General features: G+C 58.7%; 1 protein-coding gene across 1 annotated transcript in view; it reads right to left on the bottom strand.

The window, feature by feature from the left end:
- LOC111146111 (paired related homeobox 2) overlaps positions 1-19419 on the bottom strand; it is a 43282-nt gene extending 23863 nt beyond the window's left edge. The window contains exon 1 of the mRNA XM_022501505.1: positions 19143-19419. Coding sequence (XP_022357213.1) covers positions 19143-19419 — 277 coding nt within the window. The remainder of the gene's footprint in view (positions 1-19142) is intronic.
- Between the last annotated feature and the right edge of the window lie 2611 nt (positions 19420-22030).

Here is a 22030-nt window from a genome sequence, read left to right as displayed (position 1 = left end):
GAGGAGGAGGAGGAGGAGGAGGAGGAGGAGGAGGAGGAGGAGGAGGAGGAGGAGGAGGAAGAAGAAAAGGAAGAAGAAAAGGAAGAAGAAACAAAGAAACAAAATGAGCTATCAAGCTATGAAAAGCCATGAAGGAACTTTAAGTGCACACTACTAAGTAAAAGAAGCCAATCTGAAAAGGCCACGTGTCGTATGATTCCAGCTATACGACATTCTGGAAAAGGCAAAAGTCTGTAAACAGTACAAAGGGGTTGGCAGCCAGGAGAGGGAGGAGCAAGTGGAACACAGGATTTTTAGGGCAGAGAAACTATTCTGTACGATACTATCAGGGGGGATGTCTGTCATTATCTACTGGTCCAAACCCTATGGCCTGGGTGACAATGATGCAACAATTTAGGTTCGTGAATTGTAAGAAACGTACCAATCTGGTGCAGGGTATTTTGTGTAAGGGGAGGGGTTATGGGTACTCTCTGTACTTCCTGCTAGATCATGCTGCAAACCTGAAACTTCTCCAAAAAATAATAATAATAAAGTCTATTTAAAAGGGAAAACAAGCGGCGCCTGGGTGGTTCAGTGGGTTAAAGCCTCTGCCTTTGGCTCAGGTCATGATCCCAGGGTCCTGGGATCGAGCCCCACGTTGGGCTCCCTGCTCGGCGGGGAGCCTGCTTCCCTTCCTCTCTCTCTCTGCCTGCCTCTCTGCCTACTTGTGATCTCTGTCAAATAAATAAGTAAAATCTTTGAATGAATAGATAAAAGGGAAAACAAAAAGGAAAAAAATTAACTACAGCCTGTGGTGTGCTGCTAGATGTTTAACTATCGGTCCTCTGTGAGAAGGGACCCTGGATTTATGTTTGTCAATTTCTGGGGTATAAATACTTCCACCACGGCCAACTTCCAGCTATAACATGACGCCAACGAAGTCCAGACTGGGAGGACAGGCACAGAAGCACCCCAGGAGACAGTATTTGCACCATCCAGATACCATAAATGCAAAAAATCCCAAGCCTATAAATCGTAATCAGTGCAGTAAACTGGTAAGGGGTGAGTTTTCAGTATATATCGCCTTTGTTTTCAAGACAGCTTGTGTCATTGTAACTTTATTTAATTTAACTCCTGAGAACATCTGTCTTTGGCAACTAGCTTCCAAAATCCCGGGCAGTCTCCTGGCGGGCACTCGTGAGACAGCACAAGCGGATGCTGGCCCGCCCCTGCAGTTTCTGAGCACCCAAGGGAGGTGGTATCTGTTTTGCCCATTTCCGTGAATCCCCGTCCAGGCGCAGGAGGAGGGTTTTGTCAGCGGTAGCGTCACGGTGTACGGGCCATTTTGGTTTGGAAACCAGATATTGTATGGATGGTGAGAGCCCCTGTCTGTCCCCCGAGAACTGCCGCCCTTGTGGGGGGGGCTGTCAAGCCCCCACTTCCTGCTCCGTGTTCGCCAGGGTTCAGGCCCTTCCCAGTGATTTGATGCAACCTGTGTGTTTAACAAAAAACCCGCTGAACACTGGGGTCTTTCTAAAGTGACTCATCACCCTCAAGGGTGTGCCCAGAGGGCTGAAAAGTCCTTACAGAGAAAAACTCAGATTTCCTACCAATTATCAGGGGAAGGGGGTGCATCCCCCCAAAACAGAGGTTGCGAGGGAAGGGGAGGATGGGTTGGGTATGGTGGGAGGGACGGAGGCTGCAGGGCAGAACTGGGGTCCTCACTGTAGCTGCTCAGCACAATCCCTGGGTGGAGATTTTAAAATAAGAGGCCAAGTCCCACCCCCACCCCCCCGCAGCCCTCCAGAGTCTGACTCAGGCTCGGAGCCTGGCCATGAGCACTCATCAAGCACTCACACTGTGCAGTCGGGGAGGGTCGAGAACCCCTCCCTGACAAGGCCAAGTGCATGGTCTTGGGCCATCCGACTGGCCTAGTTGAGCCCCTGTACTGTGGTTACAGGCCACTTAGCCAAAATAAGCCCATTTCTCCACCTGCGAAGTGGCTTGTCCCAGGTGGTAACTCAGGTAACCGAGCATCCCAGTGCCGGGCACAAGGCAGGAGAACGAGACACGCTGGAATCTGTCTGCGCACGTGTGCAGGGCGCTGAGCCCAATGCACCGTGCTGGGAGACCGACACTCTCATTGATCCCCCTTTTCCGGGCAGGGAAACCAAGGCTCAGGGACAATGAGGACCTGCCCGAGGTCATCCAGCTAGCTGGTTGGCAGAGTCAGGATTCAGACCCGAGCGGGCAGGCTTCCGCTCAGAGAAGACGGGAAAGCTGAAAGAGGAGAGATTGGGAAAGCAGGCGGAGGTGCACTAAGGAGAACAGGAGCGTCTCCCGGTGCCATGGGCCCAGCAGCCCTAAGCCACGGGCCTCTCGGAAAAGAACAAGGCGGAACACCCCTGCCCTATGCATACCTCACCTCCTTCCTGGGAGACCCTCATTGTCCTTAACTTCTGGGGAGTCTCAGCAGACCAGGCACTTTCTGTTCCGTTCTATGAATGAGAAGGAGCGGTTTGCTCAGTCCGAAGCCAGGCGGCTGAGGGTGGTGAGGCACGAACTCTGAACACAAGCTCCCACTCATCCTGCAAGACTCCACGTGAAAAGCCCGGAACGCCCTGCGCATATGTCTGCTTCTGCCTCCTCGTGACTCACTTTCATGCTTGCGCCCCTGTCCCAAGTCCTACAAGGCTGTGAGCTCCCAGCTGCCTCTCTGGGCCCCGTGTGACTGAATGGAGGTAGACAGAGCAGCTGAAACGTGGACCCAGGGAGCCCTGCCGGCCTTTCTCCTTCAGAGTTGGTTAGACCTCGTCCTGACGTCGATGGTGCATCATCGAGAAAACAATGAGGTTGATGTGTGCTGTTGCAGGGGTTCAGGGAGGGAAGGGAGGAAGGCACAGAGGGAGAGGGAGAAGGAGAAGGAGAGGCAGAGCGGGAGGTGGGCAGCGCATGCTCTGCGCCTGCACCATGGAGCCTGGGTAGAGGAGGGCTCTTCAAACAGCCCCCCCTTCACATCGGGGGGCCCTTCCCACCCTCAAAACCCTCTCTCACCCACCCTTAGAGACGGTGCAAGGGGGATGCGGTTGTTAACTTGCTTCTCAAGAGGGGAAACAGGTCCAGAGAGTCTCCATGCGGCCTGCCCAAGCTTGCCCAGCTGGGATCTTAGCTAGAGTCTCCCTGCCCTTAGCTCCTGGGCCATGCCACTTGTCTCCTTCCAAATCTCAAAGGGGTATAATAAGAGGACCCACCCCACCAGGTTGTTATGATGATTCCAGGGACTCGGGTCCAATGACCAAAAGAGGCCACAAATCAGGCTGCTGGTTCTGCAGCCTGGGCAAATCATGTCACTGCTCCGTGCCTCAGTTTCCCTGTCTGTATAACGTGTGATCCATGGATGGCTGTGAGGGCTCCAAGGGATGACATCCGGAAAGCAGTCAAGATATGGGACCCACAGTGTTGCTAGGGCTGACAAGCGTGGCGTGGGCCCTCTGTACACCTCACCTCTCCAGATGGGGAGGGCTGTACTGGCCAAGCTCCCTGCCAAGCCACGAGGCCCATCTTTGCCCCTCCCTTCTATGAAGCGTCCCTGAATGTCCAAGGCCTGGCAGGCTCCCAGGATTGAGGGAGCAACCTGCTCCCTCACAGTCATATGTCCCCACCCCCTCTGCAGGGGGCTGCGCTGCACTGCGGGTGGGTGTCCCTCAGCCAGCACCAATCGAATATGGAAAAGAGTTAGCAACAGGCTGGGCGCATTTGCTTAATTCTCCCCTAGCCAGGGCCTGGCCCCCACCGGGGCAGCTCTGATTTCATTAGCATTCTGCTGAGACCCTCCCCCACCACCAGACCCACGAAGGCCCCCCACTCACAAAATCAGGACGCTGGAGTGTTTGCAGAGCGAAGGGCAGGGGAGGAGGGGCTGCTGATTGTGAAGACAGAGTCTGAGGCTCCTGATGAGCCGGGACCTCTTCTTGTGTGAGCAGACGCTGAGCCAGGGTGGGGCACCCTCTCAGATGTCCGCCCTCCCCTGGCACAGCCCCGCCAGTGAGCGTCTCCTGATGTTTTGTGCCCTGAGTCCTTCACTCTCCTCTCCCTGGTCCCGAGCGAGACCCAGAGAAGAGCCAAAAGGCCAGACCAGTCTGAATCCTGGTCTCAGGACCTACTCCCTCTTCTAGAGCCTCCTCTCTTTCCCTGCCTGCCCCCCCCACAAACCTCCCACCAGCTGCATTCTGTCACTTCCTGTCTTCGCACATGCTGTTCCCTCTGGCTAGAACACTTTTCCACCTTGCCTTAAAGCCAGCCCAGTTCTTCACCTCCCACCTTAGGCACCACTTCATATAGGAATACAGTTCTTATGGGTTCCAGAATACACTGTGGAAGGGTAATTAACAAACGGGTAATGACACGTTGGCCACACGTGACGGCATGTCAGCTGAACAACCCAGATCCACTGTTACTCTTCACTGTGCAGAAAGTGCATTTGCCATGGAGGGTTTGATGTCATGGGAGGGGGGCACTGCTACTGGAAGGGGGTCCCATGCTCAGCTCCCCCGCAAGGGCAGGGACCTCCCCTTTCTGAAGCTACCTCCATGGCTTCCTGCCACCAGCCTTCAGCCCAGGACACAGACCGATCAGACTCTGTGGGAGCTGGACAGACCCATGGGGCCGGACAGACACACTCAGCCCCGGAGGAGAGGCGTGCAGGGTCTCAGTGACATAGCAGTCTGTCTCCGTGGCGGGGGACAAGATGGCAGAAGAGTGGTCCCAGGGCCAGCTGCCCAGGCCACCTGGATGGGCGTTGGTTGCTTTGAGGGCCATGGTTGACCTGTTCCTCCACCTACAAGGCGGATGACCTTGGGAAAGTTACTTGAACTCTCGGAGCCTCCACTGCCTCATCTATAAAGAGGGCATATAAAGGTCCCTCTGTGTTAGGGGAGCGTATGAAGCACGTAAAGCAGGCCCCGGTGGTATTTGGGGGAACTCTTCCTCATAAAGGTAAGCTCTGTGATGCCAGGCAGCGTCTCCCTGGAGAGCAGCCTCCCTCTATCCAGGTCAGAGGGGTTGGCTGAAACCCAACCCACACAACCGCTCTCAGCCAATCAGCACGCAGGTCCTCTGTGATTGCCTCGAAGGTGGGCAGGGACCCAATCCCAGCAGAGCAGGACCCTGGGAGAGAGATGCTGGCTGCTCCATGGTTTAGCCCTGGATCCAGCAGTGCCTGAAGTCCCGCCCTGGATTTTTTAGTGATGCGCATCATGATTTTACTTCCGCTTAAGCCACTTGGGGCCGGTTTTCTCTCCGTTGTAGGTGACAGCACTGACTAGCACAAAGCTGGAGCCTCACCTACACCTGGACCCTCGCCCTTGCCCTGGTAGAACTAGAGCAGTGTGCCCCCACTAGGAGAACCCCCTCCCCCAAGTACAGCACTCCAGGGACTTGTGGGCCGGACTTCGTTATCCTGCCTCCTCTGTTCGAGCCCTGCCCCTGCTGCATGTGCTGTTGTGGTCTCGTCTCCCAGGTGATATGGGATGTGGGTCTTTGCAGCCTGTTGGGGGGGAGGGGCTCTGGACAGCCAGAGCGTTGCATCGTGGGGAGAGCTGGGATGGGAGGGCTCCGGGGTCTGACTCCCACCTCTACCGGGTGCTGGCTGTGCAGCCTTGGGATGACAACGCCTGTCTCTGAGCCCCAGGGGTCCCCGTGCTCCTCAACTTGATGGAATTTCCTGGCACTGTAACTCATTACTTGTCTGTGTCATTATTAGCTAATCACCTGTCGCAGGGTGCCTGGAAGCTCCTGATGGTGGGTGTCTGCCCCGTGTCTGAATTTGGTATGGGGCTCAAGAAATATGTTGAGTAGAAGAATCTCTACTTCTCAGCTGTGAAATGGGAATGTGGATGGCCTTCTGTAAAGATCGGAGGGGGGGAGATGCGTGCCCTGAGCTTAGACCCAAGTGGGAGCTTCCTCGGGGAGATGACTTGTCACCCCCAAGGGAGCTGCTGGCTCTAGCAACGGCAGTGATGACATGACAGGTGGCTGAGGGCCAGTCCCCGGCCAAGTGCTTCCAATTCTGCATCCTCACAACCCATGTGTCCGTATCCTTCCTTTGCAGATGAAGTAACTGAGGCCCAAAAGGGGAAACCCTTTGCCCCAGGGAACCACTTGGGCTGGGTCTGACTCACTGGCCTCACTCCGGACCTCTTCTCCGTGGGCGCCCTTTGGACACACAAGGCCACGAGGCCCCAGCCCTTGGTTATGAACTCCTCAGAACTGCTGCCTTCCTAATGGGGACCATGGCCCCTCTCGGAGGCCTGCCTGTAGCAGGGGGAGGTAGAGATGAAAATCTGCTGTGCAGAGGACACCGGTTTGCAGAAAGCAGCCAACATTCGTCGCAAGCTGCAGAGCCCAAGAAGCTGTTACAGAGCTCTCCAGAACCCTGAGCTTCTCCTGCGGGGCCTCCAGGCCGGCCCCTGGGGTCCAAAGGAGATACAGCCCACCTCTGATCTCCTTGGAATGGGGCTTTCTCAGCTTTTCTCCCTCCTCCCTGCCTGGGGCTCCCTCCCACGCTGTCTGCCCTGTCCACAGACCCACTATTCACTTAGATTCCCATCTGGTTCTGGTTTTTGAGAGGCGGAGGGAGAAGAGGGTTTAGGGAGAAGCTGAGAGCTGGCTCCCAGTGGAGGTAAATCTGGTACCTTCACTTCTTTTCTTGGTGCCCCAAGCTCTATGCATTTCCCCCCTGCCACCCGCCTACAAACCCAGATCCACATGGAACCTGCTTCTGATGGCCACTTGGACATTGGGGTCCCAGGCAGAGAAGGAGCCAGCATCAAGATCAGCTTTCCCATGAGTGCAAACACCATGTCTGAACTTGGGATCTGCTGGAGCCCAGGGATCACTGAGTGTGTGTGTGTGTGTGTGTGTGTGTGTGTGTGTTTGCGCGTGCATGTGCTTGTGTGTGCATGTGAGTGTGAGCGCACACATGTTCTCACTATGTGGAAAGAACCCATCTGCAATCCCTGAGGGAGCATATCTGAATATCTCAGCCTTTCTCCCGGAGCCATCTTATCCACAGAACTTCTAGAAGTTGCAATTAATCTCTAATTTGAATTTTTAACCTCAAATGCCACATTATAAAAATAGTTGTGTTGTGTTTTATAGGCGGCATTTGTCATGAAATTATACATGGTTACAGTTTGGGCCGTGGAAAATAAAGCAAGATGCTTATTCTGCCTGGGAGTAGCAGTCCGTCCCAGCCAGGCTGGGGCTGCGGCAGATCCATGCCATCCTTCCAGAGAGGGGACCCCAGTCACGGGCAGGGTTGTGTGGGGGTGGGGGGGACGCCCAGGGCTGGATAAACGGTCCCCTCTTTGGAAAGCAGAGTTAGGTGCCAGCAAAGGCCACTAGAGCTAGCTAGCTCCTGGGGCCCAAAACTCTTGTTCCTAACCTCAGCTCCTTTTCCAGTGGGGCCTTGGGAAACTTCACTCTCCTTAGTTTTTCCAACTGGGAGAGGGCTTAGTGGTCCTGAGCCGGGTGTCTGCCCCCTCTTCCCAAGCATCAGAGAGAGTGAAAGAGAAAATAAATTGGCCAGATGGGCGTAGCCCTGAGCCCTTGCCTGCCTGATTTCATTAGCTCCTCCGAACAGCCCAAGCTCCGGGAGCTACCGCTATGCCCATTTTGCTGATGCAGAGCTTGAGGCTCAGGGAAATAAGGTGCTTTCCCAAGATCGTCAGAAATCGGGGGTGCGTTTGGGGCCAGAATCCCACAGCCAACCCAGGCACTATCAGCAGCATGCCCTGCCCCCGAGAAGGTGGGGGACCCACTGGACCTCTCTGGGGCCAGCTTTGTTTCTAAACCAGTGCCACCACTGCGCTGCACAGGGAACCAGGGAGGTTGCCCCTGTTCCAGGATCTCGGGCATCTGCGTGGGTCGAGCTCCAGCCTCTGATCCAGCATCACAGCGCCCCTTGTCCATCTCCTCCTGGGCAAGCCCGGAGAACCTGGGTGAGGTTGGAATGGGCACAGCCCCAGAGGCTCTGGGCCAGCCAGGCTGAGGAACACGTCGAGGACAAGCGTCTTACTGAGGACATGGTTCCCAAGGTAGCCACTCACTTCCCACACGGCGGGGGAAAACTGGCTCACCGAGAGAGCTCCCGGAGAGGGCCTGGGCGCTCTGGAGACTCCGGACACGCACAGACGAGCAGAAGGCACTCCCGCTGCTCTTAATAATACGATGACAAGTCTTGGACCAGGCCTCGCTCATTGGCTCGCTCCCTCCTGTCCCTCTGCTCCTGGAACAGCCAGTCTCTTTCTCACCTCTGAGCCTCTGCGTCTCTTCTTCCTGCCACCTGAAGCACCCTTCGCCACCTCTTCTTTTGGCTCACTCCTCCAGGAAGCCTTCCTTGATCCTCCAGACCAAGTAGGGGGCCCCATTATCTGTTCTCCGAGCAGCCAGGACCTCTCCTTCCTGGCAGGGACTGCTCCTCCCTGATCCCAGCTGGGACCCCGATATCCAGCATACACCTGACACGGGGCATGCGCTCAACAAATATCTTTGGAAGGAAGGAAGGAGGGCAGCATCCCTGGGATGCCTCTCCCATCCTTCCTCTTGTGAGACCGACATCAGCCCCTTGAAAAGGTCGCCATCTTGGGACCCCTGGCCAGCCCGGCCCTGAGTTCACTGCACCAGCAACAGTTGCCTGAAACAGTGACCTTGCTTTCGGCCACTTAGATCTTTGCCTTTCCTTCATTCCTTCCCAGTGAAACCAGAGCAGAGCATTTTTCCTTCTTGTCTCCAGCCATTTCCCGCTTGGAGTCCCGACACTCTCCCTGCCCGGGGTTCCCTGGCTGGGCAGCCGGGTCTGTGGCAGAGGCCGGCCTTCCAGTTAAAACACAATGTCCCTAGGAAACACGAGAGTCCCAAAGGCTGGGGTCCCTCCCCAGCCCCCAGCCCCCGGCCCCCTCCGGCCTCACACTGCCCTAGGGTCCTCCTGCCTGACTGCTAGGGGGCAGGCCCTGCACGAGGGGGTCCTGGAAAAGCCCGTGCCTTCCTCAGAGCACTGCAGAAGTTTCCGGATGAGAACTGGGTAGGCAAGAGGCATAGCCTCTCCCTGGCAGGGCCCAGGACGCTTCCAGCAAGAGGTCACTGTGGCTCCTTGGCCATCTGGGGGCCTGGCATGGGGTGGCCGGCCTTGCCCCGAGACTCTGGCTTTGGGCAAGTCACTGGGCCTTTCTGAGGCTCAGTTTCCTTATCTGTAAGAGGGGAGCCAGGCAGATAGGAAAGGCTGGGCAGGACAGCAGGCAGCAAGCGAACGACACTGCCGTCGTGCTCTACTCTCTGGTCAGGGGCCAGAGCGTGCCTGTCCCCTGGGTTTTTCCCAGCACGATGTCTCAAAACAACACATGTGTGCACCGAATGAATGAGCAAATTAAGGGGTCCCATCCAGTGTTCTTGGAACCCAAGGCAAGGTGTCTCTTGGAGGGGGAAGGGAGGGGGTTGAGCAGTCTCTCAGGGGAAGGCAAAAGGCCTGTTTTCTGTAGATTCGCCCTGAGGAGAAACAGGGGACAAAGTGCCAAGCTGTCTTCTGTCCCGTTCCTGGGATGTCCTTCCGGCCAGCTGGCCCCTTGTGTGGGAGGCAGCCCTTCTGCCTCCAGGTCCCAGAGAGGAAGCCAGGTCTCCAGGCCCCCAGCTGGGAAGACGTGGCATCGGGAGGCCCCTCTGGCTTCCAAGCCCACAGGGTGAGGGGTGGGGGGCTGTGAGGGGACGTGGGGCCTCAGTGAGGGCCGGGTCAGCCCGTGCTCTCAAGAGAAGCTTGTCCTCCGCCCTTAGCTGCAGGGAGGCAGCTGCCTTCCGCTCTGTGCATGTCAGCATCGTGGAAAAGTGGACTGGGAGGCTCTAAGCCTCGCTTCTCCACACACCGTGGAACAGGGGTGAGTCGCTTACCCTCTCCGAGCCTCCATGTCCCGCACTGGAATCCTAACAGCAGATACCCGTGTCCACCTGTACTCGGCTCCAGCACTGCCCTGTGTCTGCACGTCCGCCCTGCTAGGACGCACGGTTCCTCTCCGCCTTGCTGACCCAGGCGCTCAGAGAGAGGAAGAAACCCGCCCAGGTCACACAGCCGGTGTGGACGGTCCCCACGCAAACAGACCCTCGGCTGACCCGTTGTCATCAGCAAGAAGAGAGTCTCGGCCGGAATGGGGGGTGCAGAGGCAGGAGGCCCAGGAGAGACCGGGACGGGGGCCGGGCTCCCCGGAGGGCCCTGCACCCACCCTGGGGAGGGGGCGGCCAGACCCGGGGCCCCGCGCGGCGTGGCTGCCCGCTGGCTGGACCGGCCGCCCGCAGGACCATCTTGAGAGCATTAGGGGCTGCTGTTAACAGATGTTTTCTGTTACGTGTTATTTGTTAGTCTAATGAAAGGAGGTGCACTGGCTTTCAAGACCTCGGCGTTCTGCGGGGGTTTTATATGGGAGGCCCGCGCCGAGCTCTGGTACAGGAGAGGCCCCGGCCCCGGCCAGGCGCGCCGGCGGCTCCCGCTTTGATTCCGCGGGTTGCAGTCATCCACGTGGTAATTCCAGCTCTGGTTAAATGTCACTTTTAATAATGCCATCTCTGGCATGGAAACGTCTGCGCCCACGGCAAGGAGGGAGGACGGACCAGGAAGTGGGATGGGGGACCCAGGGGGCAGTACCTGGGGCTGGCGGACAGCCCGGCCCCGGGGACCCCATGGGACAGCGGTGGGCAGGCAGGATGCTGGGAGGGGGCTTTGGCAGTGACAGGAGAGGCAGAGGGTCCCCCGCCCCCGCCATGCCCCACCGCTGGCAGCTGGAGGGTCTGTGGCAGTCCAGGGGTGCTCACCCTTTTGTGCACAGGAAGATGATGGGGAACCTATAAATGCAGATGCCCAGGCCCTGTGGAGCGTCATGCTGTGGGCTGGGGTGCGGCCCTAGGACATGCATTTCAACTGGCTACCTGGGTGATTCTCATGCAGTGATTTCTGGGACCACGTGTTGACGAACAGATGGTGCAAATTCCCTCAGACCCGCGACAGGCCGTGTCCGGGGCCCCACCTAAGGCCTCCTGGGGAGCAGTGTCACAAAGGTAACACCCCTGACCTGGTCGGCTCTCAGGCTACAAGGTGCTTGCTCGGCTCTGGGGTGGAAAGGCCCCTGTGGAAGCTTCCAGTTTCCCTGCCCCGGCCCCCCACCCTTTCACTGCCCCACACCAAGGACCGTCCCCCAAAGACCAGTCTGCCAGGCAGCTCCTGTCCACCTCCTGGTCCCCATGCCCCCTTCCACCCCGCCAACCGGAAGGTCCCAGCTTCCCCTCCCATGCACAGAAAAGCAGAATGGATCACAAGAGGGACCAAAAATAATGTCTTCCAGAACCTGCTTCGTCTTTTAGGATCTAATAAAAGATATCACCGGCTGTAAAGTGCCCCATGTGGATGGCGCCTGTCATCACGGTGGCGCTCGGAGCCAGGCTGGGGACAGGCAGCTTCCCAGATGTGGGAGGGACACAGCCTCGTAGGGGCAGTGAGAGCATCTGGGTTGTTTAGCGAACCTGAGATTCCACGACTCCTGCCCTCTGGCCAGGGTGAGCTCTGCCCCCACTGCCACCGGCGAGCCCCCGGGTGAGGAGCCCCCGGCCGCGTGTCCCCCTCCCCCAGGCCCTCTCCTGGCCCCTGGAGCACCCTCACTGCTCAGCATGGGAGCAGGCCGGATAACATCCCCCTCTGTCTAGGCAGGAAGCCCCCCTCCCCAGTGCTCTCCTACTCGCCTCCACCTCACAAAAGCCACTTAACCCTTTGGCCCATCCCCGAGCCTTACGGGCCGCTCACCACTCACCGGCTGCCTGCAGCCCCTGCCCACTCAGAGCCTGGACTTGATCTTTTGGGCCCTGGTTGGAGCCCTGATGAAGGGGCGTGAGTGTGTGGGTGCGGGTTTGGGTGTTGAGAGTGTGCAGGTGCGTGTCAGTGTGTGTTGATGAAGGTGTGTGTGCGCAAGTGACTGGGTTTGTGTGTGTGAGTGTGTGAACTGGGCTGTGGCGGGGGACGGTGAAAGGGTTTGTGTGGGGGGGGGGGTTTGTGTGTGCATTTGGGAATGTTGTGTGTGAGTATGAGTGGGTTTGTGTGTGTGTGAGAGGGTATATGTGAGTGGGTTTGTGTGTGTGCGAGTGGGGTTGTGTGTGTGAGTATGAGTCGGTTCGTGTGTGTGCATGTGTGAGTGAGAGGGGTTTGTGTGTGTGAGTAGGTGTGTGTGTGGGGTTGTGTGTGGGAGTGCATCTCTGTCTGTGTGTCTGGGAAAACCAGTCCACCAAGTGGTCCCCAAAATGCCAGCCTGTGACAAGGTCTTCAATGACCTACCACAGGATGAGAAAAACAGAGACAACTTGTGACTGTGTTAAGCCAGATGAAGTCAGGTTTGAGGACCAGCCTTGACTCGGAGATGCCGCAGGGGTCTCTCTCGGATGAACGGACGCAGCCGCGGGATGGTGGTGTTTGTGAGTCAGTGGCTTTTCTGGGCAACTCTCACCATCGTCCCCCCACCCCGCCCGTGCTTGTCGCTCTCAGCCCCTGGAAACCTCACCGGGGCCTGGGATCTGAGGGTCTGCGCAGGTGGCAGCAGCTCGAGGCCTGACACATAGTCGGCCCTCAGAAAAGGGCCATGGAGTGAGCGAGTGAGTTAGCCTGGGAGCTGAGCCAGACTGGGCAAGGGGGCCGCCCTGCCGATGTTCCCGAGTCAGGGACCCTCTGCTGCTCTCCTGGGTCTGGGAGGCTGCAGACGGGCCTGCATAGGCAGAAGGAGACCATTCTAGATATTTCTAGACAGGAGGGGTAGAGGACCCCCACCCCCACTCACTTCACACCTTCCCAAACCCAAGCTGAGCAGACCCCGACAGTGCCTCCCATGGGCCTGTGATCCAGGCCAGCCCGCTGAGGGGACCCCTTCGGCGGGCTGCCCCATGGCCCCCTGAGTGCAGCCCACACCTGCCTGGGAGACCAGCACGCATCCAAGGGGCTCCAGGGATGGCCTTGGGGAGTAGCAGAAAACAAGGGCTTCAGAACAGGACAGATCTGGGCTGGAACCCTAAATCCTCAAGAAGATGGGACCTTGGCCAGTGGCTCATTTCCCTCCATGTAGAATGGGGATGATGAAAGGACCCACTCCGTGCTGGGAGGACAGTGGGGCTGAGGCAGGTAGGTGGAGTCCTGGGGGGCACACGGTGAGCGCCCAGTCAACGAGCCTGTGATGGCCGCTGGCCACTCTCCCTGCGTCCCTGGCACGACCCCTGTCCCTTGTCCCCTCCCACAGCCTCCAAGCCCAGGGCAGCCCCTGGCCGGGTTCCAACCCTGATGTGCCATTTGGAGGATGCATTCAGGGGACCCACGGGCTCTCCCTTAAATCACCCCCAAGATTCACTCGCACCTGGGGTCAGCCACCGTCCTTTGGGTCTTGGACACCACGCGAGCCTGTCAAGTTTCACCTTATCCCATCTAACCTCACCTTCCTGCCTAGGACAGGCCACCAAACCCCCTCCTTCTTGTCTTTACCCATTTAGAAATCCTCAACGTGGCACAGGGTCATGTAATAGCCTGACTCCGTGCAGCCCTCCAGGCCTATCCCTTCCTGCCTCTCTGCCCCCTTTGGTTCCCCAAACAAATCCCACCCCTCCCTTCCCAGCTGGGAGAACTTGGGCTGGTTGCTTTGCCTCTCTGGGCCTCCAAAAAATAGGGACAACATGTCACTAGTCCTGCCTGACTCACAGGGCAGCTGTGGACATCACCCACTCGGGTCTCACCACACCTAGAGGGACATCCCTGTCCATGGTGCCCATTTCACAGATGGCAACACTGAGCCTCGGGTTGCTTTCTGGGCCTCGAGTGTGGTGTGCAGACAGGTGTTATCACTGCTGCTCCCAAGCTACTTTTCCAGAGTTTTCTGGGTGGGAAGAGAGCTCCAGCCCTGTTGAGCTTCTGCCCATGGGGAAGGGCCCTCGTGGCGTGCTAGCTGGTCCAAGGCTCCTTGCCACAGCCCCAAGCTCCACACAGATCATCTGCATGACCACCCTGGAGCGGAGAACAATGAGCTACCGCAAGGGCCCGGCCTGCTGAGAAAAAGCCAGAGAGGCACCCCTCCCACCAGCCACCCTGGTGGATCCGGCAGTTCTCTCCAGCTGAATTCCCCTGGGCTCGCAGCTTCCAGACCTGGTTCCTCAGCCTCTCTCTCAGCCTCCTCTTCCCGCTCAGGGCAGGTGCCAAGGGCCGCCCTCGCCAGGACCCAGACCCCGGAGACTCCATGTTTCTGGGGCATTTTCTCAGCCTGATCAGACCGTGATGAAGGACAGGAGAGGGCTCTCAAACATCTGGGTCCTGCCTCCCACTGTTCAGGTGGGAACTGAACCCAGAGGAGGGATGTGACATGCTCAAGGTCACGCAGGGAGTGGGCAGCAAAAGCCAGGGCTCCTCGCCCATGGAAGGGGAGGATTTACCCCCCTCCCTGCCCCCTGGAAATGGAGGCAGGGAAGCAAGAGAAGAGGGAAGAAGAGCAGGTTCGATCGGAAAAAAGCCCTTCGCGGAAAAAACCCTTCTCGTCTTTTTCCCCCACCAGCCTGTGCTGTCCCGGCCGCCCGCTTCCCGGGCTCCTGCCATCACTGGCCCAGGGGCTGCGTGGCCACCTGTCACAGCGAGCTGGGGGAGGCAGGTGGCTGAACCCCGTAGCCAGCTGCGGGGAACAGTGTGACGCTTCCTCCAAACATGAAACCTAGAATTGCCACATGACCCAGGAGCCGTTCCACTTCTGGGCACAAACCCCAAAGAACAGAAAGCAGGGATGGGAAGAGGTATTTGCCCACCCATGTTCACGGGCATTAGTCGGCGGCCTAGAGGCGGAAACACCCAGGTGTCCAGTGGCAGATGAATGGAGAGTTGTGACGCGGCGTGAGCACACACGCACACGCGCACCCTTGCACGTGCACTGGAATATTCCTCAGCCCCCCAGAGGAAGGAGATCCTTACACCGGCGGCCACGTGGAGGAACTTGGAAAATGTCATGCTAGGTGACATAAGCCAGATAGCAAAGGAACGAATGTCACAAGCTTCCCTTCCATGAGGTCCCCGGAGTTGTGGGATTCACAGAGACGGACAGGAGAGAGGCGGGTGCCAAGCGCAGGGAGGGGGATGCCGAATGGTGCAGAGTTTCATCCGGGGAAGATGAGAAAGTTCTGGAGACAGAAGCTACTGATGGTTGTCCAAAAATGTGAATGTGCTTTATGCCCCTGAACGTGTGCTTAAAAAATGGTACAAGGGGTAAACCTTCCGTTGGATATATTTCACCACAATAAGTGCTTTCAGAACTTAGAGGCAAGTTCTGCTGAGCCCTAGATGGTCCCTTCAGGTCCTCTGCTCAGACACCGGCCCTTCCCGCCCATCACTGGCAAGGGGAAGGGGCAGGTCCTCACCCCAAACCAGGCTCCCTCTCGGCTGCCTGGGCCCCCATTAGCAGCTGTGGCTGAGGGAGCGGCTCTGTGGAGGGAGCCCCAGATCTCCACCCCGCCCACCCCAGGGCTCTAGTCACCCTGGCTCAGCCTGTGCCCCCCAGCTTCCGAGAACGGGGCTGCCCTGACTCTCTTGGTCCTGAGGTCTCTGAAACAGGTACCAGCCCTCCAGAGGCTGGGGGCGGAGGGTTCCCTGGCTGGGGGGGGGGGGGGGGGGGCTCTCCCGCCCGCCCCGGGAGCTTTGTTTATTTTCCCAGTGTGTCCGCATCCCTGTTTCCGCCCTGCCCACAGGAGGGAATGCTTTAAAGAAAATCTCAGTTATTAATGTGGTTTCTTTTGTTGTAAGTCATTGCAAAGGCAGCAAACGAGGGTTTATTTTCCTAACGTGCTTGGCATAGCTCAGCGCCGGCCGCAGACTTCAGCGTTTGATTTGGGAGGAACGCGAGACCCCGGTTTGCTCTGAGTCACCAGTGAAGCCACAGCCTTCCCGGCCAGTTCCGGGGGTGCCTGCTCTGGGAAAATCACTGGCAAGCATAGAGTACATCTACTGGTGGCTTTGGGAAAACAAAAGAGCAAAAAATAATAAAAAAAAATTAAAAATGTGAACCTTGCTACCCTGGCAGATTTGAAAATGGATCAATTTTCTTAACTCATGAGTCTCTCCACTGGCCCTTCATTTTTAATACGGGGTCCCCCATCTCTTGTGATGTCAGTTGCTTTCTTTGGGCCCAGAAACAGCTCCAAAAGCCACATGAAAACCCACTTCTGAGCACGTCCCGATCTCCAGCAGGCGCCAGCGTTCCCCGCAGGCCCAGGACTAGGGGGTAGAAGTCGCAGCCCAGAGCCCATGCCTGCTGGCCTGGGGTCCAGAGTCCTGGCACCCCGAGGTTTAGTTGGCCACTTAGGAAAGGGGTCCAGTGATGCAGGCCTGGCTCACCGAGATGCGGGGAGGAAAGGTTCCTTCTCCCCCACTTGGAGACCTCAAGACTCCGGCATCCATGGTGAGTGTTAGTGGGCGGGGGGCACCTGCCTGAGAGGGAAGGCTATGGAGGGAGAGCAGGGTAGTTGGCTTCTGTCCTCTCTCTGCAGGCCCAGACCCAGACGGCCAGCTGAGAGGTTCTCCCAGACCAGCAGCAGCCACGCAGCGCCCCAGCCTCCGCTGCCCTGCCTGCCTCTCGGGGGGTTGGGACTCTGCCTGGCAGCGGGCACCCCTGGCATGTGGCTTGGGGCTGGCCTTGGGGAGATGTTTGACTCTATATAAAACATTTGGATTTCACAGACTAGTGATTTGCTTTCAATCTAAGGAATGAGTATAGGGTTACTGCCTTTTAATTTCGCCAAGTAAGGACATTAAAATCAAACAATCTCCAGTTACTATCCCTAGTTCATAAAAGAAAGGATGTTCAAACACCAAAAGTGAGGAGGAAAGATCCCAATATCACCATCCCAAACGCAGAGAATCCTTTACACTGGAAGGTGTAGCTTCCTGACGAATTCTCCCTGTTGTCCTATTTGCTTCAGCTTCCAGAGGCCTGGGGAAAATCTCCCCGGGGGCCAGGGGAAGCACTGAGCTAAACGGCCCTTCCCCAAGCAGCGCTGGGCGGGGGTTCCCAGGTAGGAGGCAGCCGTGAGCCCCTCCTTGAGCCTTCAGCCCTTTGTCGCTCACTGGTGAGGGGAAGGAGATGCCCATCTGTGGAGGATGTTGCTCTAGCGCGGTCCCACCTGCCCCCACACCCAGTGCCTTCTCGGTCCCCAGTACTGGCCGTACCCCTGGGGTGTGGAAGCCCCACCTCTGGAAAGGCCCTGCAGGCCTCCAGGGCTCAGTTGAGAGTGGCAAGGCCCCAGGGGGCCGCTGGGGAGGCCTAGTACCCACCAAGCTGCCTGGGGGGCTGCCAGAGACCCCCCCCACCCCGGTCCAGGCACTTAATGTCCCCAGTTGGCATGAGCTGTGCTGGAACTCCCCAGAAAAACCCTGGGTTTGGAAACCTTCTCCGCTGTGTCCAAGAGAAGCAATGCCTTCCACTGTCTCTCCCCACGGCTGGGGGCCAGGGTGGAGACAGGCACCCAGGCCCTGGCTAGGACTTGAGTATAGAGAACGCCTGTGCCTCCTTCCCTCCGCCCTTATTACTGCCGCACTCCTCTCTTCTCTCCTTTCCTTTTCTCCCTTCGTTCTTGGCTCCGCCTTCAGTTTGCTCCTCCTCCTCTGCCCACTGCCAAGGGGGTCCCCGCATTCACCAGAGCCCTCTCCTCTCCCCTTAGGGGAAGCCAGCTCTGAGCCAGCCGCTCCTCCCAGGAGATCCGAGGTCCTGCAAGAAACTCAGGGGGACAGAGCCCCTCTCCTCCTGAACCAGCAGGCCCCCCACCTAAACCCTGGTCCAAACCAGACACCTTCCTTCTGCTTTTCCCTCAGGGAAACCCCCGCTCCCGGGGCGGGGGGGGGGGTCAGCCGGCTTCATGCTCACCCTGGAGATGCCCGTCCACTGTGGCTGGTGGGCAGCGGGCGCCCCTGGGAGGGTGCCAGTAACCACCGGACGCAGCTGGCACCAGCTGGGTACCGAGGCACAGCTGCGTGTCAGGCGTGCCTCACGTCCGCACGTGGTCCTGGACCAGGTTTCAGATGAGGCTGAAGTCACCTCCGCTTTCCCTGCACCTTCTCTCATGTGAAAAGCAGGGCATGTGGCCAGCCGGGGGCTCTCTTGTCTGAGACCTGGAGGCCGGTGCAGGAAGTGGGGGTCCCCAGGAGTGGGAAGTGGTCCTCCCGCAGGCCAGGCTGCTCCCTGGGAGCTAGGGGCGGGGACTGTGGTGTCAGCCATCCTATCTCCTCCACAGGGTGTGGGTGAGCTGTCCGGACTCCTCTGACCCCCCAGAAACCAGCCAGGGCCTGGGACCTCGGCTTTATCGTCATCTTCTCCTGCTCTGGCTCCTCCTCCCCTCCCCCTTCTCACCAAGGACTCAGGCCCCTGTGATCCAGTGTGATTTTCTGGGAAAAAAAAAAAAAAGCCACTTGGGTGGGTTGTTTGTTTTTAAAGCCCTTTCCTGATGACCTTTAACCTCGGCAGAGGAGAGAGGCCTAGCTGGCTCCTTCGGCTTGGAAGATGGGGGCCCGGCATCCCTATCCTAGCCAAGGAATCCATCCGAGGACCTAGCAGTAGCTGGGGTGGGATGGGAGGCAGGCGGGCAGAGTTCGGACGGAACCCAGTTGTGTGACTTGGATGCTCTGGCCCTCGCAAGACTCGGTTTCCCTAGCTGTGCCGGGGCAATAATCACAGCCACTTCCCAGGGGACTCGATCCGGCAGCGCGGCCCCAGGGCTGTCCCCCCAGCCCCCATCCCGGGCACAAAGGCGGCCCACTTCCCCTTCGTTCCCACGACTCGCGGCGGTGGCTCTGGCCAAGAGGCGGCCGGGCCCCTCCCCGGGGGTCGAGAGCCCTGGTGCCCGCCGCCCACGCGATTACCGGTCACGGACAGACGACCTCCACCGTCCCGCGGCGCGGCGGGGCCAGCCCAGCAGCCTCCCCCACCCAGCGGGTCCCGCGCCGCGCCCGCGCCCCGGGACTCTCTCCCCCCACCCCGAGCTCCCCCCACCAGCCGGCCCCGGACCCCGCGCTTCCGTTCCCACGCCCCCGGAGCCCCGGCGACCCCGGCGCGGCCCCGCCCGGCGCCCGCACTCACCGTCCTGCGGCGCCGCCTCGCTGCCGCTGCTGCCCCCGGACGGCTCCCGCGCCGCGCCCTCCCGCGCCTCGGCCCTGGCCGCGGGGCGCACCGCCAGCCGCCCGGCCGCCGCCACCTCCTCCAGGTCCAGGAGGTGGCTCACCGTGAAGTTCTTGCGCGCCTGGGCGCAGTCGCCGGGCCCCAGCGCGGAGGGCGGCGGCGGCGGCGGCGGCGGCGGCGGCCCCGGGCCCAGCGGCGGCTTGTCCAGGGCGAAGGCGGCGGCGGCCGCGCTGTCCATGCCCGCGAGGGCCCCGGCGTCGCCGGCGCGGGTGGAAGGCGCGGGTCGGAGCGAGCGCGCCCCGGCCGCCCCGCGCTCGGGCCCCGCTGCCCGCCGCCTCCTCGCCCCCCGGCCGCCGCGGCCCGCCCGGCGCTGACGTCGGGGAAGCAAACTTTCGCCCTCCCCTCGGCCGCCTCGCTCGCTCCAAGTTGCTAAAACGCGAGCTCCTCGGGCCACACGCCCCTTCTTGAAGCGGACCTCGCCCCTGCCTCTCCTCCTCCCTGCGCTGCGCCTCGCCCGCCCCCACCCTGCGGCTGCGGGGGGCGGGGAGGGGGTCCAGCGCCGAGTCCGGCGGGAGGCTGGGGGCGGGGAGAGGGGGAAGGAGGGGTGTCCTCCCTTCACCCCTCCCCCCCCCACATCGTAAGGAGTAGGAAAGTTCAGTGTTTGGGGTTGGTTAAATCCCCCAACAAGTGTGTGTGTGGGGGGGGGAGCGACCGTGGAGGGATTAGCAGCGCACACACCCTCCCTCCACTGCCCCTTCCATTCACAAATTCCTCCGCAAGGGTGAAGGGGGGCGACTCTGAGACAGTTGACAGCGGAGAGCCCAACTCCCAACTCCACCCTCATTCCCCCACGCACCCCAATGCCTTCCTCATCTGCCGGAAAGAAGCCGAGGTGCACCTTGGCCACTCTACCTGCCCCCCCCATCCAGGAAGCAGCTCATTCTCAAGCTTCTGGGGTGTAGACACTGCGCGGCACCCCAACACACACCCCTGGTAGCCCACCTCCAGGAAGCTCCAGGCCCTCCCCAAGGAAAATCAATGTGGTAAGAGAGAGTTCTCCCCTCCAGAATTCCTAGTTTACATACAGAGAGGATAGACAGCCAGACGACAGCCAGACTGACAGATGGACAAAGTAGGAGAGAGGCAGGCTTGGGTCTCTGCTCTTGTTTTTGTTTTTCAAGGAAAGCGTGGAAAAGATGCCTCTGGTGGCAGAACTGAGACTGAAAGCCATCGGGGTGCCACGGGCCCTTCCGCAGTCAGCTGCTGGGTGACCTGGCTCTGTCCCTGCACAGCCATTGTGTCACGGCAACAAGCCCACCAGGAGCGGGCCTTCAGGGTGTTCGTTCTGTGCTTTTGCACAGAGATCTGGCCCAGTGCCCACCCCTGGGAGCCTGCAGCCCAGCAGACTGGGTTCTGCATGAGTCACATTTTTCCCCCAGAGACAATGGAAAAACCCCTAAAATGAGGCTGAGTGTCCCCCAAGTGGTGTCGACCGGGGCAGTCCTCAGAGGTGCACACATGGGCGGATTGAGGGTTTGGAGCTAATACGGTGTTTCTCCCTTGGAAAGCTGCCCCCGAGGAGTGCCCAGTGAGAAAAGCCAGCGAAAGAAGGGGCAGTGCACACGGTGGGTGGAGAGAACCATTTTCTGAGGCACCGAGCAGAGTGGGGCAGCTACTGGCTCTGGGAACTGGCTGGGAGTGCCCTGCCCTCCTGGATCGCCCACCAAGCCAAGGGTGGGGGCTCATCCCAAAAAAAGGGCTGCTGAGTGTCCCAAACAGCTTTGGTGTCAGAGACCAGGTTCCAGGCCCAGCTCTGTCTCATGCTGGCCTCCAGTGGGTCACCTTCCCTTTCCTGACCCCCAACTTCTCCCCCCTAGGTTGGGCCAAATGAAGTACCAGTCTCCTGGGCACTAGGGGGATTCTGCAGGTGAAATCTTGGACCCAGAGCCTAGAATACAGGGAGGGTACTGTCAGTATGGGCCTATGGACCTGGGAAGGGCCCAGGAAATGGTCTATGTCCCATTCCCTTAGATGACAGATGAGGAAACTGAGGCAGCAAAGGCAGAGGCTCCTTCCAGAGCTTGGAGAACCAGATTGTTTTGTCCAAGCTCTTCCATTGAACAGGTGGGTAAAGTGAGGCCCAGGGCCGAGAGGTATAGTGAGTGGGTCTTAGTCACAGCGTCTTCCTCCATCAGCTTGGTCATTCACTCATCTTACACGTACAGAGAGGTTATGTCCTGGATCTCTGTACGATGATGATGGTCTGGCCCCAGCCTGCTGGTTTAAAATCCAGACCTTGATCTTCCTAGCTGTGGACCTTAGAAGTCTCTTTTTACTCTTCCTCTCAGTTATCTCCTCTGTAAAATGGGCAGTTAGGAGAATTAAGTAAGTTGATATAGATATAGATATAGATATAGATCAATGAATGGATCAATAGGTAAACAGATCGATCTATATCTTGTGGGGAACCTCGCATGCAGTGAGCACTCAGTGTCAACAATTGTCACCTTTAAAACATTTATGCCAAGGGATGCCTGGGTGGCTCAGTCGGTTAAGCGTCTGCCTTTGGCTCAGTCATGATCCCAGGATCCTGGGATCCAGTCCTGCATCGGGTTCCCTGCTCAGTGGGGAGCCTGCTTCTCTCCCTGCTTGTGCTCACTCTCTCTCTCTCTCCCTCTGACAAATAAATAAAATCGTAAAAAACAAAACAAAACAAAAAAAAAACCCCACACATTTCTTCCAAGGAGTGGTGGAGGGCAGTGATAGCAAAGTCAGACTCTGGAGCAGCAGGGGGAGGGGACAGCGGGGGCGGGGCATGGGTTTGGATGTTTTCCTGCCACTTACAAGCT

The sequence above is a fragment of the Enhydra lutris genome, unplaced genomic scaffold (genome assembly GCF_002288905.1).
Source record: "Enhydra lutris kenyoni isolate GAN:26980312 unplaced genomic scaffold, ASM228890v2 scaffoldscaffold13, whole genome shotgun sequence".
Taxonomy (NCBI): domain Eukaryota; kingdom Metazoa; phylum Chordata; class Mammalia; order Carnivora; family Mustelidae; genus Enhydra; species Enhydra lutris.
Note: the sequence above shows the minus strand (reverse complement) of the source record. Positions and strands in the feature narration are given on the sequence as shown.